The sequence below is a fragment of the Microcebus murinus genome, chromosome 14, assembly GCF_040939455.1.
Source record: "Microcebus murinus isolate Inina chromosome 14, M.murinus_Inina_mat1.0, whole genome shotgun sequence".
In the NCBI taxonomy this organism is placed as follows: domain Eukaryota; kingdom Metazoa; phylum Chordata; class Mammalia; order Primates; family Cheirogaleidae; genus Microcebus; species Microcebus murinus.
Window position 1 is genome coordinate 36,851,397 of NC_134117.1, and position 18,042 is coordinate 36,869,438.

At 37.4% G+C, this 18,042-nt stretch overlaps 1 protein-coding gene and 1 long non-coding RNA gene across 4 annotated transcripts in view; one reads left to right on the top strand and one right to left on the bottom strand.

Moving 5' to 3' along the window:
* LOC105870302 (uncharacterized) overlaps positions 1-6,553 on the bottom strand; it is a 32,784-nt gene extending 26,231 nt beyond the window's left edge. Inside the window, exon 1 of the long non-coding RNA XR_001153544.2 lies at positions 6,427-6,553. This is a non-coding gene — a long non-coding RNA (uncharacterized LOC105870302). The remainder of the gene's footprint in view (positions 1-6,426) is intronic.
* ASAH2 (N-acylsphingosine amidohydrolase 2) overlaps positions 1-18,042 on the top strand; it is a 91,120-nt gene that overhangs the window by 48,736 nt on the left and 24,342 nt on the right. For all 3 annotated transcript variants that reach the window (XM_012762867.3, XM_012762869.3, XM_020280561.2), the window contains exons 9-13: positions 6,314-6,434; positions 8,447-8,572; positions 13,269-13,355; positions 15,097-15,201; positions 15,330-15,411. In XM_012762867.3, the coding sequence (XP_012618321.1) occupies positions 6,314-6,434; positions 8,447-8,572; positions 13,269-13,355; positions 15,097-15,201; positions 15,330-15,411 (521 nt within the window). The remainder of the gene's footprint in view (positions 1-6,313; positions 6,435-8,446; positions 8,573-13,268; positions 13,356-15,096; positions 15,202-15,329; positions 15,412-18,042) is intronic.

An 18,042-nucleotide genomic window follows, 5' to 3' on the forward strand; every position in this document is an offset into this window, starting at 1 on the left:
TATCAATATCGGCATCATCAATGTCCCCATAGGGAACATTCATTCCATTCTTAGTATGGGCCAGCCTTTGTGCTAAGCACTTTACATGTATTAGTTCTTTTAATTTTCAAATGATGTGAGGTAGATGCTATTATTATCATATGTAACAGATATGAACACTGAGATTCAAATAGGTTAAATAACTTGTGTCTGACTCTAGAGCTAGTATTTTTAGCTACTGTAATACACGGCCTCTGTATTAGTTTCCTAGGGAAGCCACACATTACCAGACTCTGGGTGGCTTAAAGCAGCAAAAATTTATTCTCTTACAGGTCAAAGGGCCAGAAGTCCAAAATCAAGGCATTGGCTGGATTGGTTCTTTCTGTATGTTCTTTTTTTTTTTTTTTTAATTAGGCTACTGATGCAGATGGATTTTCTGTATGTTCTGAGGGAGAATTTGCTCCATGCCTCTCTCCTAGCTTCTAGGGGCTGCAATCAATCTTTGGCTTCATTGGCTTGTAGACATATAACTGCATTCTCCGCCTCCATCTTTGTATCACCTTCTTCTCTATGTCTCTCAGTATCTCTCTGTTACTTTCCTCTCATCATAAAGACGCTAGTCATTGGATTTAGGGCTCACACTAAGCAAGAATAGTATCACTTGATCTCTACCTTGATTACATCTATAAAGACCCTATTTCCAAACAAGTCACATTCTGAGGTTCTGGATGGGCGTGCATTTTGTGGGGACACTATTCAACTCACTACAGCTTCCTGTATTGTGTTTACCCAATACAATGTAGGAGGAGCTCCCATTTTACTCTTACTCCCACGAATCTTCATGAACACCATCTTTGGATGCACAGTATTCTACTTTCTTATTTGTGGACATTTGGGTTGGAGAGAGCCATAGCTAGCTCATAGGGCCTTGGTCTAAATCACACAAAGGTACCACCTTTTCTGGGCTGACTGAGGTTCCTGGCTTGGTGAGCTGTGCTGGGGCTGGAATTAAACCTCTACTTACCCCTTAGGCCAGTCACTTTTGTACAGGGCACAATCTACACAGTGGACATGGTGCCCCAGGTCTGAGAGGATGGAACCTGGGATAGATTTGTTACTGCTATAGAATATTTAAGGAGTTGTATTTTGCATTTGGCTATTCTTTTCTTTTTCAGAGTAGGAAACACATAATGTCTGCATTGAAACAAGTGCATTGAAAGAGGACCTAGAGATCTTTTGCTCCAAATGCCTCATTTACACAGGAGGCAAAATAATTTTAATATTCTATATTCATATAATGTTTATGGATTCACAAAGCATAGTTGAAATCTATTATTTTTCAGTTTTGGGAACAGAGATCCAGAAATTGTAACTAACTGCTACAAACTAGGATAAGATCCTCCATCTCTTGACTTTCCTTGGTACTCGTAGTTATATCATACTTGCTCAGGTAGAACCCTTCTTCCTATTTTACATGTAGCTGTGATATCTTTGTTTAAAAATGTTTATTGACAGAGTTGTATTCATCCTTTTATGTCTTTTTTTCTAACTTCTCCTGAAACTAACTAAACCTTTCTTCCTCTCTTTTGAACTTTGCTTTGAAGGATATTGTTTGACCCTAAAAATAAGCTGTAAGTACAGCCTTTTAAATTAAAATGATCACCTTTCTGCATATCTTTCTAAATATTCATCCTTTACCATAATACGTTGCTGTGATAAGCCTGGTATTTTAATAGCACACATTTCAAATGGCAGAGGAGGAAAAATACATCATCTTACTTTCCTGCAATTCAAATAACTTTTTTTGAATAGTTATTTTTTTTTAAATTTTGTAGAGAAGTTCAGTTTATTTTTGAAGGCCTAAAATAAACGCAATAAAGAAGAAATCAAGCCTCTGTTCTAATTAGTAGGCTGGAATTCTTAGCATTTGCTTTCTCCACGGATAACCATTGTGGCGAATTGTAAGGCCCTTGGTGGCAGAGAACATATCTGATTTCTCTTTATGTTCCTTGGGATTTAACACAATGCCAATCACACACTTGGCTCCCAATAAATTCATGTTGATTGAATGAATGGCACGATTGCCATCTTTCCTTGCCCACATCCATTCTGCTTTATCCATTCTCTAAACACACCACACTCCGTCACGTCTCGGTGCCTTGGCAGATGCCATTTCCTCTGCTAGGAATGCCTCTCTCCTAGTGATTCCTTTGCCAAGTCCCTCCTCATCTTTTAAGACTGAGCTCAAATGTCATAGTTTTTTGTAAAGCATTTCTCAAACCTTAGATGATGCCTCCTTATTCTTTATGTTCCTGGTGCCTGACACAGAGGCAAAGATAACTAAATATGTAGTGAATGAGCAAGTGAATGAAGAGAAGGGACAGAACCAGTGTCCCTTAGTGGAGAAGAGCATATCTATATAGTATGCCACATCTGGATTCTTGACTTACTGCTGTGTGACCTAGGTCAGGTTATTTCACCACTCTGAGACTTAAGGTTTCCTTAGTTGTAAAATGGAGGTAAAGGTAGTACCTGACTCAAAGGATTCTTGTGAGAATAAAATGAGTTCCTGTATATAAAATCCTTTGCCTAATAAGTGCTAAATAATAGTCAATGTTGAGAGAATTGTTTTCTGTTTTTTTCTTTGATTTGCAATGGACAGATTGCATTGTGGCTAAATCTGGCTGGTCTTAGTGTGGTCATATCTGACAGAAATATTTGGGTCAGGGAACCATGGAACTGCCATGCCACTACCATTTCATTTCCTTCCAAACTAAAGAGTAAAACTCCAGAAAAGCAAAATCCATGTAACTAGAAAACACTCGATTAGAATTTCCCTGACACTTGAGTTTTAAGAGAGACAAACCACACACACACATACACACATACCCCCCCCTAACAAAAGGATCTTTATTAAGTAGAGAAATACTGCAAGTAACTTCTAGGGGATGACCTTAGAATACCTTCAGCTTAAACTTCTATTCCTTTGCATGGAGGCAAGTTGGCATCTTGGGGACTGAATTCAGCCCCTGACTGGTGATTTGGCCTGACACTGTGTTATAAAAAACTCAAAATGGATGCCAACATGAAAAAAGAAACTATATGGAAATTTTCAAATACATCCCCCTATAGAGTGATTATTAGAATGAATCTCCATGTAACTTATCATCCAGCTTCAATAATTAGCAATACTCTCTCATTCTGTTTCATCCTTTCCTCTCTCTTTCTTATTTGTTTTGCTGGGATATTTTAAAGCAAATACCAGTTATCATGCATTTCACTCATCAATATTTCAATGTGCATCTCTATCAAGATAACAACTTTAAAAATATAGCCACAATCAATGATCACAACCAACAAATTAAGATTGATCTCTTAATATGACCTAATATCCTGTCTGTATTCCTTGATATTTGGTTATTAAGTATGAAATGTCCTATTTTCTTAAGTACTAAGTTTTGTAGTTGATATCTCTGAAATTTCACTCTAACATTTCTTGTTTTATTTTTATTGTGAAGATACATCCTCAGTCTTTCAAATGCATGGTTTGGCTTGTGATTATCTTTCAAAATTTTTTTAAGGGCAATTTTTGTGAAACCATGGGTAAGTCAAAAATTTATGTTATTTTTGACTATAAGTTCTGTTGTGGAACAAATGCAGCACAAACAGCTCAAAATATTAACAAAGTGTTTGGGAAGGATGTGGTTAATGTATGCACAGTACATTGATGGCTTAATAAGTTCCGTTCTAGTGATTTTAATCTTGAAAATGAGCCATGTGGGTGACCTGAGACCAAGGTGGATAATCATGTGCTGAAAGCTGTAGTGGAAGCAAATCCATCTCAACCTATGTGTGAATTAGCAGTAAGGTTTGATGTTACTATTTCAACAATACTGGACCACTTGAAACAAATTGGCAAGGTAAAGAAGCTGGATAGATGGGTTCTGCATGAATTAAACGAGTGTTAGAAGAGCAATCATCTCGAAGCTTGCCTGTCTTTGCTGTCACAACCTACAGGCAAATCATTTCTACACCGTATTGTTACATGTGATGAAAAACGAATTCTTTTTGACAATCACAAGTGTTTGACACAATGGTTGGATAAAGATGAACACAGTCTAGAATACAGTCTAGAACACTGTCCAAAACACAGTCTAGAACACAGTCCAGAACACAGTCTAGAACAACACATTCATCCAAAAAAGCTAATGGTGTCTGTTTGGTGGTCCAGTACTGGTATTATTCACCACAGCTTCATGAAACTTGGTCAGTCTATTACAGCAGATGTCTACTGCAATCAGTTGGATGAAATGATGAGAGTGCTTGTGATTAAGCAGCCACGATTGGTCAATAGACACAGGCCAATCCTCTTGCAAGACATCGCTCAACCACGTGTCACACAAACAACGCTGCACAAACTACAGAAGCTGGACTTGGAAATTCTCTGTCATCCACTGTATTCACTGGACCTTACACCAACCACCTACCACGTTTTCTAGGCTTTGGGCCGCTTCTTGCAAGGAAAAACATTCAATTCTCAACAAGCTGTGGAAAATGCCTTTTGTGATTTCATTGCCACTTGCTCTCCAGGCTTCTTTGCTGCTGGCATAAACAAGCTACTATTAAGATGGCAGCACTGTGTCAATAGTTTAGGTGCATGCTTTAATTAATTGTACTGCTTCTTGTTTGAGATATAACAAACTACACTTTTGATTTGAAACTGGACATTTCATATTTAATGACCTATATCAATAGTTTTTTTTTTTAATAGTTGTTTTGTTTGAATAGGAATCCACACACAGTCCACAAAGTATATTTGTTGGCTATGTGTCTTAAGTCTCTTAATGTCTAGCAGTTCCCCTCCTGTTTCCATACCATTTACTTCTTGAAGAATTTAAAAGTTGATAAATATACATGAAAACTTGGATTTGTGGCTCCTTTGGAAAAAAATTGGAAGAGCAAACAGCACTGGCTTACACTCCCATAAGGCAACATTTCTCCCAACTGGCACTGAGTAGAGGCTTCAGCCTTTAGATCCTGCAAATTCTCCACAATCCACACCAGGCCCTATCGTTCCAACCATCATAACTCATTTATGTTGCCAGCCCAGCGCCAGTGAGCTGGCCACCTCTCACCTATATCCACTTCTGTTAGGTGATGAGAGCTGATTTCTGACTTATGATCTTGAAGTCCTAAAACCTCCCTACTCATTAAGTAAATGTTTAGTATTGTGTATTATGTTAATTAGGTAGAGATGTAAGCTAAAAACATTTTAAAAATTTTCAGCAAGAATTGAATCAACAAAAGACTTTTTTAAAATCTTAAGTTAACCCAACATTGTACAAATTGCAGTGTATCTCTCTTTTCTTGAGCCTTCCAGTTAATCTGCTTTACTGTCTTTCATTTTATAAATATCTTTTACACCTGTGTGGGAGTTGGATCCTCCAAAAGACTGGGCAAGGTATCATAAGACACAGAATTAAGTCCTAGGCCTCTATGACCAATGGGCCATCATTTTGCTTCTCTGTGTCACTTATGCATAGTAGAGGTAAAACAGCCTATCTCTCAGGGTTGTTGTGAGGTTCAAATAAGGCAACAGATGTGAAATTAGTTTGTAAACTGTATAGCTCTATGTTTAATGTATTAATATGCATAGGGTATACTGAATTATGCATAACATCCTCTTTCACACCTCTGTGCATTTGCTCTGCTGTTCCCTCTCCATATGATGCCCTCAAGAGTTAATTGCTAGTCATCTGTGGTCCCCAAACACTTTATGCCTATTTCTTTACAACATTTGTCACACCATATAAAAACCATTTGTTCACATCTCTGTCTTCTGTGAGATTCTGAGCATAAACCATAGTTTATTCCGTGCTTAGCCCACAGCTAGCTCTCAGTAAATGTCTACTGAACTGATACGGATTGATTTGAACAATTATTATGTGTGCCTCTCTTCAAAGACAAAGTGTATGTCTATACAATTCTTTAGGTATGACATCTAGTAACTGACCTATCTTATGATGAAGATGATGACAATGAAATATTCATGAAAATAGAGTTCTGTATTTTTAATTTAAATAAATGATCAGACTTCTTGAGTATGTGGAATACCTATCATTTAAAATATTTTTTCCATGAGGGGGGGAGGGGGGACATGGGCAATATATGTAACCATAACACTTGTACCCCCATAATACACTAAAATTAAAAAAAAAAAAATATATATATATATATATTTTCCAGCTGGAGAAAACTTAAGCTCCCTAGCCATCATTTTTGACCCAGTTCTCTGGTTCTGTTGATTAACATAGCGCTTCTTGATCTTTTACAGCTGGTTTGCTATCCACCCAGTCAGCATGAACAATAGCAACCATCTTGTGAATAGTGACAACGTGGGCTATGCATCTTATCTTTTTGAGCAAGAGAAGAACAAAGGATATCTACCTGGAGAGGTGAGAATTTATGTCTTTGAAAGCTTCATGCATTATTCAGAATAGGTGATTCAAATCTCTGGGATAGTGTCATGATGGACCTCACATACTGATATGTGTGGGTAGAAAGTATTCACCACCATCCTTAATAGAGAAAGAAAAATTAAAATGAGTAGTAAACCATTTGCTTTTTGTGTTAGTTATTACTTATATTGATGGCTTCATAAAGTTTTAATTAGTTAAATAGGAAAGGGCAATTTTTTAAGATATTTGTGAAATATACTAGGTTTTGATCAAGCCAAAAATACGACAAACTGTGTTGTTTACTTTTGTTTTTAGAGCTAGGAAAGTATTAAGCATTCTTTTAATCGTGTAAGAGCTGTGAATGAAGATGGGTCGTGTGTCCTTTTCACTGGGCCAGGCTTCCTTCTTAATGGTGAATTTCCTTTCAAGGACCTTGTTCTATTTTCCTGCAGTAAGGCCTAAGTCAGAGACAAGCCTAATCCACCAGACTTGTTTTTGTGACTTTGAAACTCAGTGAATGATGGGATCAGACATGGGGTTGGGGCAGGAACTCCGTCCATGTACTCCAGGAAGCTCCTCAACTTTGGCTAAATTAGTGGCTACAGATAGATAAGTGAGAAAAGGAAGACTGCTCTGCTTGGCCCCAGCATCCAAGCACCAAATGTAGAAGAATAGAAGATAGGATGAGAGTTCTGGGCCCTTCCTAGAATTAATCTTCCATTCTAAAGGTATTAGCTCCCATTAACATTCATTTTGAACTTTTAGCTTTGCCTTAGTCTGTTTTGTATTCTTATAAGAGAATCCCTTAGACTGGGTGATTTATAAAGAAAAGAGGTTTATTTTGGCTCATGATTCTGTTGGTTGAAAAGTTCAAGATTGTGTGGCTACATCTGCTGGGAGCCTCGTGCTGTTCCCATTCATGGTGGAAAGTGGAGCCGGCATGTGCAAAGAGATCGCATGGCGAGTGATAAAGCAAGAGACAGAAACCAAGGAAGCCAGATTCTTTTTAATAATCCACTCTTGTGGGAGCTATTGCAGTACATTCCTGAGAGAGTGAGAACTTACCCACCCTCTGGGAGCACATTAATCTACGCATGAGGGATCCACTCCCATGACTTGATCACTTCCTACTAGGTCCCACTTCTCAACCCTGCCACATTGTGAATCAAATTCTGACATGAGTTTTAGGGGGGACAAATCACATCCAAACCATGGCAAGATTCTTTGTTGACAAAACTCACTCTATTTTCTCATTTTAGCCTGCAGTGTAGGGAATAGAAAAGAGATTGCCATTTATGATCACTACCTAAGTGCTAGACACTTTGAGATAAATTATCTTTTTAATATAAACAAAGAGATATGATCTCCAATACTTTGGATATGATCTACAATACTTTGTAATATTGGAAAAAAATTCCATATTTTTCCCTAAGAAAATTTAAGACATTTGAGGTAGAATGGTAGACCAGTTAGGTTGAGGCTGATGGCTTGATTGCTCTAATAAGGCTGAAGAGAGAGAGAAAAGATACACAGAGGGCAGGTCCAGATGGTGGCTGGCATATTTAGGTTCAGTTTTGCAACAGGAAAGTCTATATTTGTTTTTTTTTCTTCTAAGCCAATAGGATATTTATTTTTAAAGAGCAACTGGATCCCTGAACTCCAGATAAAACACCAGAGATTAGATTGATGGGTCAGCATTTTATAATTTGTTTTTGCACACTGTCTTATTTTGTCAAAATATTTCTGTTTGAGGCATAAATGTGAAACTTTCATGTTTGGAATAGCTTTGTTGATAATTGGAATATTTTCAGTAATAATCTGTATACCAACTGCATTGAGAGCCCTTTCATAAATAAAAAAATTTTCTCAGAATATTATCTATCCTCTTTTTATAGTCTGCAAATGATTCTGAATAGTTTACCAGAGTGGATTGAATGTTTGCATTTTAAAAGGAAGTCATTATAGAAGATAAGAAAGAATAAATGGCAACTGGATGTTTCTTTTGGCAGGGACCATATGTAGCAGCTTTTGCTTCATCAAACCTGGGAGATGTGTCCCCCAACATTCTCGGCCCACATTGCATCAACACGGGAGAATCTTGTGATAACGCCAATAGCACTTGTCCCATTGGTGGGGTAGGTAATTATGGCACATAAATTCTTTGTTTTTGCATCTCACGTGTGCTTCATGTTTGGATATTTATCATTGATTTACAAATATGTTGTCCTCAAATATACACTGGCCTACTTACCTCTAGCATATGCTCTTCTCAAAAGCATCTGCCCACACCCACTAAATTTTGATCCGGTAAGGTTCTATTTTTCCATATAAGTGACTGTTAAGTTTTTTTGAATGGTGAGACAATTTCGTAAGGGTCAGAGATTAACTGTCCTTCCCCAAACTTGGACAATCTGAAATGTTTTGCCTTGGCATTTCTGAAGTCAAAAGTTTGTACCAAAAAGTGCCTGCCTGAGACATTTGTCACCGATTTAAAGTCTATAGTTTTTTTTGGCCAGGTGCGATGGCTCATGCCTGTAATCCTAGCACTCTGGGAGGCTGAGGCGGGCTGATTGCTTGAGGTTAGGAGTTTGAAACCAGCTCTGAGCAAGAGCGAGACCCCCGTCTCTACTATAAATAGAAAGAAATTAATTTGCCAACTAATATATATATAGAAAAAAATTAGCCGGGCATGGTGGCACATGCCTGTAGTCCCAGCTACTTGGGAGGCTGAGGCAGCAGGATTGTTTGAGCCCAGGAGTTTGAGGTTGCTGTGAGCTAGGCTGACGCCATGGCACTCACTCTAGCCTGGGCAACAAAGTGAGACTCTGTCTCAAAAAAAAAAAAATAAATAAAATAAATAAAAAATAAAGTCTATAGTTTTTTACATAAGGTTGAAATTCCTTTTCCTTTCTGTGTGGTGGCTCATGCCTGTAATCCTAACACTCTGGGAGGCCAAGGCAGGAGGATGGCTCCAGTTCAGGAGTTCGAGACCAGCCTGAGCAAGAGGCGAGATCCTGTCTCTACTAAAAATAGAAAGAAATTATCTGGACAACTAAAAATATATATAGAAAAAATTACCCAGGCATGGTGGCGCATGCCTGTAGTCCCAGCTACTGGGGAGGCTGAGGCAGAAGGATTGCTTGAGCCCAGGAGTTTGAGGTTGCTGTGAACTGAGCTAACACCATGGCACTCTAGCCCGGGCAACAGAGTCAGACTCTCTCTCAAAAAAAAAAAAAAAAAATTACAAACAAAACATATTGGTGTAAAAAATTTAAACAATGTAGAAGCATACAAGGTAGTAAAAAGTGAGAATCCCTACTCATTTTCCTTTCCTCTATGTCCTGGCCTTCCTAGTAGTTACTATTACACACCTCTTCTTATGTATTTATGTATGTATTCAAAAACAAAATTTTATGAATTATTTATGTATTTTTTTTATTGGTCCAAGACCTGAGTTTTACACCTAGTTTGTCTTAGAAATCTGTTTATAATTATGTCTAGATCTGTGTAGTAATTTTTAAAGACAACAAGTAAGGCTATACCATCATTTATTTAATTGCTTTCCTCTAACGTTCATTTAGATTTGTTTTCAACTTTGATATGAACAGCTGATGTTAGTTTTTCAGCTCTTATTCTTGTGTTTGTAGAAGGCTTCACCTGTAATATTACTTTTATTATATGCTATTTCTGGGCTATTTATTCTATACCAGTCAATCCCACTCAATGAATAATATAGTTTCACAATTGTACTTTTATGTTACTATTTTTATATTGAAAATCTTTGTTGCTGTCCATTTGCAAAATTTTCACACATTATTAATTTGCGTTAAATTTTAAGATTACTTGTTAAATTTTAAAATTCATAGGTTAAATGGTTAAATAAATTATTAATTTCATACTTATTTGCAATAAAATATTATGCATTAGCTTAATGTCTTATGTTGGAATATTGACTAATGTGGGGAAAAGCTCATACTACACAATGTTGAGAAACTCAGGATTTAATATTATATATTCATTATGATTACAACTTCTAAAATACATGTATTATAATAAAAGGACAAAAGGAAACATCCTGAATGGTTAACCATGTTTTTTTCTTTTTGTCACTATTGTGATGAGGTTTTATTCTCCTATGTATGCATTTATGTATTTTTTTCTACAACGAGCATACTTTACTTTTATAATCAGAAAAAATTACAACAAAATCAAACCTCTCTCCCCCATAATAGAATCCTGTTTCCCTCTCTACCACTCCACATGTTGGACTGGTTTCCCTTCGGTTTGCCAGGTGCCCGCCGGCAGTAAGGAAGGCAGTATCCTTCCCACTGCTCCCAACAGTAGAAGTGAGAGGAAACCACTCCTTCCACCATGGAACGAAAATTCTCCTTTTCAGTCTGAAATGAGCCAATTTATGTCACATGCCCATCTCTGGGCCAAAACAGTTTCTTGGGAAATGGCAAGTGTTGTTTGGCTTAAGCTGGGATTCCTGAAACAATGTCTGTCGAGGCCTAGGAAATTGCCATGATTGCCTTAGATTTTTCTGGAACTAGAAACGGGATCAGCGTCCTCTGAGTCGCTTTGGCCACAGGGAGAGAGACAGCTATCTGAAAAAAATCAGGGTTCTCTTAAGAAACAGAAAGAATGGAATGGGTAAACATTGCCACGTCTTCTGCTTTGATGTGGTTTATTTAAAAAGTTTTTTTTTAATTTTAGAAATTGGCTTTAATGTTTTTTTTTTTTTTTTTTTTTTTGAGACATAGTCTCACTCTGTTGCCCAGGCTAGAGTGAGTGCCATGGCGTCAGCCTAGCTCACAGCAACCTCAAACTCCTGGGCTCAAGCAATCCTCCTGCCTCAGCCTCCCGAGTAGCTGGGACTACAGGTGTGAGCCACCACACCCGGCCAGCTTTAATGTTTTAAAAAATGATATATGGTCATTAAAAATTTCAAGCAATATTGAAAAGTTCAGAAAATAAAAAACTTATCCCAAAGGGGCACCCCATCCCCCAACAATGATCACTACTGGTAAAATTTTAGTAAACAACCTTCTAGACAGCTTTTTATGTCTCTATCACATATCCACAAACACATGCTTACATAAATGGGATACTGTAATTCTATTCTATGACCTGCTTTTCATATTTTTAAGAAATATGCTCTAAAACACTGTTTAAACTGACTTTATAATTTTCTATTTTAAGTGCCGTAGTTAACCCATCCCCTACCAGTGGGTATTTTCTTTTTCTACCTCCTCCTTCCTTCACATGCTCTTTCCTGTCCATCTTCCATCCTTGCTTCATATAAGCATACTATGACCGCTATTCTTGTCATATGTATTTTCACACGTATATGAATCTCACCTTAAGATAAATTCTTAAAAGTGAGTTTGCTGTCAAAGAGAAAGTACATTTAACATATGCTAAACTGCCCAAATGACATTTCCACCCACAGTGTATGAATGACAGTTTCCCCAAACCCTCACCAAAACCAGATTTGTCACTCTTGTAATCTTTTCCAACACAAAATGCAAAGACTTATCTCTTCATCGTTTAAATTTACATTTAATTATTCACGAGATTGAACTTATTTTAATATTGAATGGCCATTTACATTGTTTTAAAATTCTGAATTACCTATTTCATCTACATGCTATGATGTATCCATTAGGATACTTTCTACTGCAAGTAAGAGAAAGCCCAACTCAATATAAATGAATCAAAAGGCATTAATAAGGTAGGCAGAGTGAGGTGGCTCACGCCGGCAATCCTAGCACTCTGGGAGGCTGAGACGGGAAGATTGCTTGAGGCCAGGAGTTTGAGACCAGCCTGAACAAGAATGAGACCCCATCTCTACAAAATGTAGAAAAAAATTAGCCGGGTATGGTGGCACGTGCCTGTAATCACAGCTGTTCAGGAGGCTGAGGCAGGAGAACTGCTTGAGCCCAGGAATTTGAGGTTGCTGTGAGCTATGAGGATGCCACTGCACTCTACCCTGGGTGACAAAGACTCTGTCTCAAAAAAAATAAAAATAAAAATAAAATAAAAAGAAAGAATGAATAAGGGTATTTTTTTCCTATTGACTTTTGAAAGCTCATAATATATTAAAGTCTTAGTTTTGTCAAATCAGAGCAAATTTTTCTCCTGGTTTATCAGTTGTCTTTCAGCCTTATTTATGTTTTTTTTTTTTGCCTATATGAATATTTAAAAAGTTTAAGCACTCACATTTAATTAAACTTGTTCTAGATAATTTTTAGAAGGGTCTTCCATACCTTTAGGTTATGAAATATATTCACCCATATTTTCACTTAATACTTTTTAAATTCCATTTATAATATTTGAGTGTTTGATCAATCTTCAATTTTTCTGATGTAAGAAGTAGGAAATATGGCTAGGTGTATTTATTGATTTTTTTTTAGAGGGCAAGCTAGTTGCTCCAATATAATTTTAACTGAGTTTCAATCTAAGGTGCATGAGCAAGAGCCATAGGCAAGAACAAGCGAGTGGAAAGACAGGCAGCAGATGGAAAGACCTGGCTTCAAGTCTTAGCTCAGACATTAGCTACCTGTATAGTCCCCAACTAACCCCTTAACCCACCTAAGCCTCAATTTACTTATTTTTAAAAGGTGCTGGAGGAGATCATTTCTAAAGACAGTCACTGCCCCAATTCCATGTATGATTTTGTTTATTATAGTTGTTCATTGAGAGAATATCTGAAAAGAAATACTAGAATATGGTTTAAAAATCTATTTTCATAAATTCAGATGTGATTTTCCGTTTCCTAAAATAATTGCTTATTTCACTAAGAATGCACCTTGTTTCATTTTGTTCCAGTCTAGCATGTGTATGGCTATGGGACCTGGACGGGATATGCTTGACAGCACACAGATTATAGGACGGACTATATATCAGAGAGCAAAGGTAAGCCATGGGCCTCATCCTTTCATCTTCTTTTGAAATTGCTCTTTAAGATCCACTGACAGTGCTCATTAGGAAGTCAAGAATTGTAAGGAAGACAGTAAAAGCGCAGGCTGTGCAGGGGAGGCTGGAAGGGTCAGCTTGGAAGGTCGCCTTCAAAAGCCACACGGGAACCTCTCCCTGACTGCTCGGGTCTGACTTTTACAGGAAGTACATCTAAAACCAAGTCATCAGGAAAACATTCTATTTTAGGATGTTTAGGAAGCCAGAGCGCTGGCTTCAGACAGCAGCAAGATAGGTAGATTGTAAAGTTTTCAATTAACGTGCCATCAGATATGACCAGACTGATCCAAATTCTCGGAAGTCTCTCAGGCTTTTGCCTGCCAAAGTCACCTGACTGTTTCTTAACTTTTGCTTTTGTGACAAGGAGAAGCTTTGAACTGGCACATCTCTCAGTTCTTGCAACTTAGATTCAAGTTAGTTCCTAGGCTTCCTTTTCTTATTAAAAGATGAGGAAATCTCCTTCAACTTCTATGGTGAGGTTATTATGACTTAACTCCTCCCCCTCCTACATTTTATCTACCATTTTGTCCCCATATTTTGTTTCCGCTTCTATGGAGACAGATTTCCGAGTGAAAGACAAAAGATGACTTTGAACTGAGATGTCCCTGATAAAGATAGTTAAATCCTTTTCTTTTTGCAGCTTACTCAGACCTTTGTCGTGCATGTGTGCATGTGTGTATGTGTGTGTGTATGTGTTTAAGTAAATAATTTATCCCATGGGTTCTAAAATGTTTCGGCAGCAATTAAGAAAGAAAAAAGCACCTTTAAAAACATCAGATGCAAAATTGGTAGCAGCAGCCAGCCTAATTGCTGCAGTTTCTTTTTAATTACTGTGGTATTGTCAGTGGATTATTCTAAATTAACAGATTCTCTTTAGAGTGTGCACCCATGACACACTTTAGTGTCAGAAATTTTGTTCCCGTTCTGGGCCCGGGAGCCATAGAGATTTGTCCCACATTCTGGATTCTCTTCTCAGCAAGGCACAGCTTCCCTGTTAATTAGGAGAGACAGGCTGCAGCTGTTGTTGCCGATGATTTATCTTGAGCGCTCATGAGCTGGGTGCCAGGCAAGGGGACTTGTGCTGAAACAGGATTTGCCTATTGTATAATAACCATCAATAAAAACAAACATTTCTAAACATGTTTTGACTCACATTTGTCAAAAGATTGAAAAAGCATAAATTGACCATATTAAAAAACAAAAACAAAAGCACCAGAGGGAGGATTATGGGCGGGGAAACTGATGCAGGTGAAATGGGGTCTCAAGGCTTCCCAGCCTGACTTTTGAGGGCCAGTCCTGTTGGAGAACTGAGAGGAAGACTCCAATAAGAACACCCTAGAATACACTCTCATTCTGGCAAAGAAAGTAATTTGGCCCACGTATTCCTAATCTTCTTGACTGCCTTTCAAGTGAGACTGGGGTCTTTTGTACCATAGCCTGTATCGCTAGGATTTTAGTTTTGTGGGGAGTAGATACAGGTCAACAGTCTCAGAGACGTCAAGCTCCTGGGAAACTACTGGGGTTGGTAGAGAGACCCACCTGGGAGGTGGCTGTTTCCAAGAAGCCAGCAAAACAAAAGCTTTGTGAAGAGATGCTTTTCCAAATTGGTACTTCCTGAGAACAGTTGGTAGTATTCACGTCACCGTTTTTGCTTGGAACAGTGAGCCTGTGTGTTTTCTAGGAACTGTACGCCTCCGCCTCGGAGGAGGTAACCGGACCCCTGGCGGCGGCGCACCAGTGGGTGAACATGACGGATGTGACCGTCTGGCTCAATTCCACACACGCGGTAAGTGCCACTGAGTCACACTGGTTATGTCGCCAGGGTAAAACTCTGGGTTGATCTCATTATTTATTTTCAGCGTAACTTATGTTCCTTTTTTGGTTTTTGTCTTGTTTTTAAAACCTTTCCTTTAGGCAAAAACATGTAAACCAGCACTGGGCTACAGTTTCGCCGCTGGCACGATTGACGGAGTTGCAGGCCTCAACTTTACGCAGGGTGAGGTGAAGTCTGATGAAATCTGTGGTTCCAGATTCGGAAGCTTCAGGGCTCTGTTCTTTAATACGGTTTCACTGTAGCCAATACCTTTATTATTTTTATGTTTAAACTCAGGGGTCTGCTGGTTTTCCAGGTCTGTACATGACAGCCCAGATTTCCCAGGGATAGGTGTCTTTTGTGACTTAGCTTTTCATTAATTCAAATATAATCAGAGACAAATTCTCTTTGCATTTCAATGTGTTGATGAATAATTTTACATTGGGCTGGGCTGAGTTGAGGGGGTGAGGAGGGAGATTGTTGAACAATATGAACCATCAACAGTATGAATTATCGTATGAATTGTCGCGTCGCTCTGATTCTTTTAATGGAACCAGTATTCTTCAGGGCAGAGGCCTTTAGGAACTTAAAGCATGTGGCCTCAGGTCCTCTTTCTACAAATTTGTAACTGATTATTTTAGATTTTATATTTTTACCCCTGACTGAAATCACTGTAATAATATGCGTTGTAAAGTAGAAAAAGTGAAAAAAAATTGAAGACTACTACCCACATGCATCATTTTGGCTCATTTTATTCTTGTCTTTTATATATGTATACAGTTGACCCTTTAACAATGTGGGGGTTAGAGAAACTTACCCCTTGCACAGCCAAAAATGTGTATATAACTTTTGACTCCTCCCAAATATAACTACTAATAGCTGACTGGAAACCGTACTGGTAACATAAACAGCCAATTAACACATAATTTGTATGTTACATGTATTATAAACTGTATTATATTCACAGGTATATGCAACCATCACCACGTTTTTGAGGTTCATCTATGTTGTAGCATGCATTAGTACTTCATTCCTTTTTGTGGCTGAATAATATTCCATTGATATACAAGGTTTTGTTTAAACTTTTCTTGGTTGATTGACATTTGGGTTGTTCCATTTTTGGCTATTAGTAATGCTGCTATAAATATTCATGTACAAGTTTTTGTGTGGGTTAATGTTTTAATTTTTCCTGTGGGGTATATATCTAGGAGTAGAACTGATAGATGATAAAACTTTATGTTTAATCATCTGAGGAATTGCTAGACTGTTTCTAAAGGGCTGCACCATTTGATTCCCACCAGCAGTGTTTAGGGTTTTGATTTTTCCACATCTTCATAAATATTTGTCATTGACTTAGCAAATCTAACCACCCTACTGAGTGTGGAGTGGTAGTTCTTTGTGATTTTGATTTGAATTTCCCTGATGATTAATGATGTCAAACATGTTTTCCTATGCTTATTGGCTATTTGTATATCTTCCTTGGAGAAATGTGTATTCACATATTTTTCTCATTTTAAATTTGGATTTTTTGGTCTTCTTCTTATTGAGTTATAAGTGTTCTTTGTGTATTCTGTATACAAGTCCTTTATCAGATATATCATTTGAAAATATTTTCTTCCATTCTGTGGGTTGTCTGTTTACTTTCCTGATTGTGTTCTCAGAAACACAAAAGTTTTAAATTTGTATTAAGTCTAAATTATCTATTTTTTTTTGTTACTCATGGTTTGTTGTCATATATAAGAATCTTTTGCCAAGTTCAGTGTGATGAAAATTTACCCCTGTTTTTCTAAAAGTTTAATAGTTTTAGCTCATACATTTAAGTCTTTCACCCATTTTAAGTTAATTTTTATATGTGGTGTGAGGTAACGGTCCACCTTTGCTATTTTTATATATGGCTATCCTGTTATCCCAGCATCATTTATTGAAAAGACATGGGGTACAGTGGCTCAGTGTAATCCTAGCACTCTGGGAGGCTGAGGTGGGAGGATCGCTTGAATTCAGGAGTTCAAGACCAGCCTGAGCAAGAATGAGACCCTGTCTCTACTAAAAAAAAAAAAAAAAAAAATAGAAAAATTAGCCAATGGGGTGACACACACCTCTAGTCCCAGCTACTTGGGAGGCTGAGACAGGAGGATTACTCGAACTCAGGAATTTGATTTTGTAGTGAGCTATGATGATACTACTGCACTCTAGCCCCTAGCCTGGGTGACAGAGTGAGACTCTGTCCCAGAAAAAAAAAAAAAAAGAAAGAAAGAAAGAAAGAAAGAAAGAAAGAAAGAAAGAAAGAAAGAAAGAAAGAAAGAAAGAGAAAGAAAGAAAAGAAAAGAAAAGAAAAGACAAGACAAGACTGTCCTTTACCCACTAAATAATATTGGCATACTTGTTAAAAATTAGTTGACCATAGACATGTGGTTTTATTTCTAGATTCTCAATTCTGTTTCATTGATCTATATGCCTAGTCTTGTGCCAGTATCATTCTGTCTTGGTCGCTGTTTATTTTATATTGGAATGTATGAGTCCTCCTACTTTGTTTTTCTTTTCCAAGATTGTTTTGACTATTCTGGGTCCTTTATAAATACACATGAATTTTAGAATCAGCTTATAAATTTCTACAAAGAAGTCAGCTGGGATTCTGATAAGAATTGCATTGAATCAGTAGACTAATTTGGGAAGTATTGCCATCTTAACAATATTACATCTTCTGATCCATGGACATGGATGTTTTGCCATATATTTACATCTTCTTTAATTATTTCAACAATGCTTTTTGGTTTACAGAGTATAAGTTTTATAATTCTTTTGTTAAATTTATTT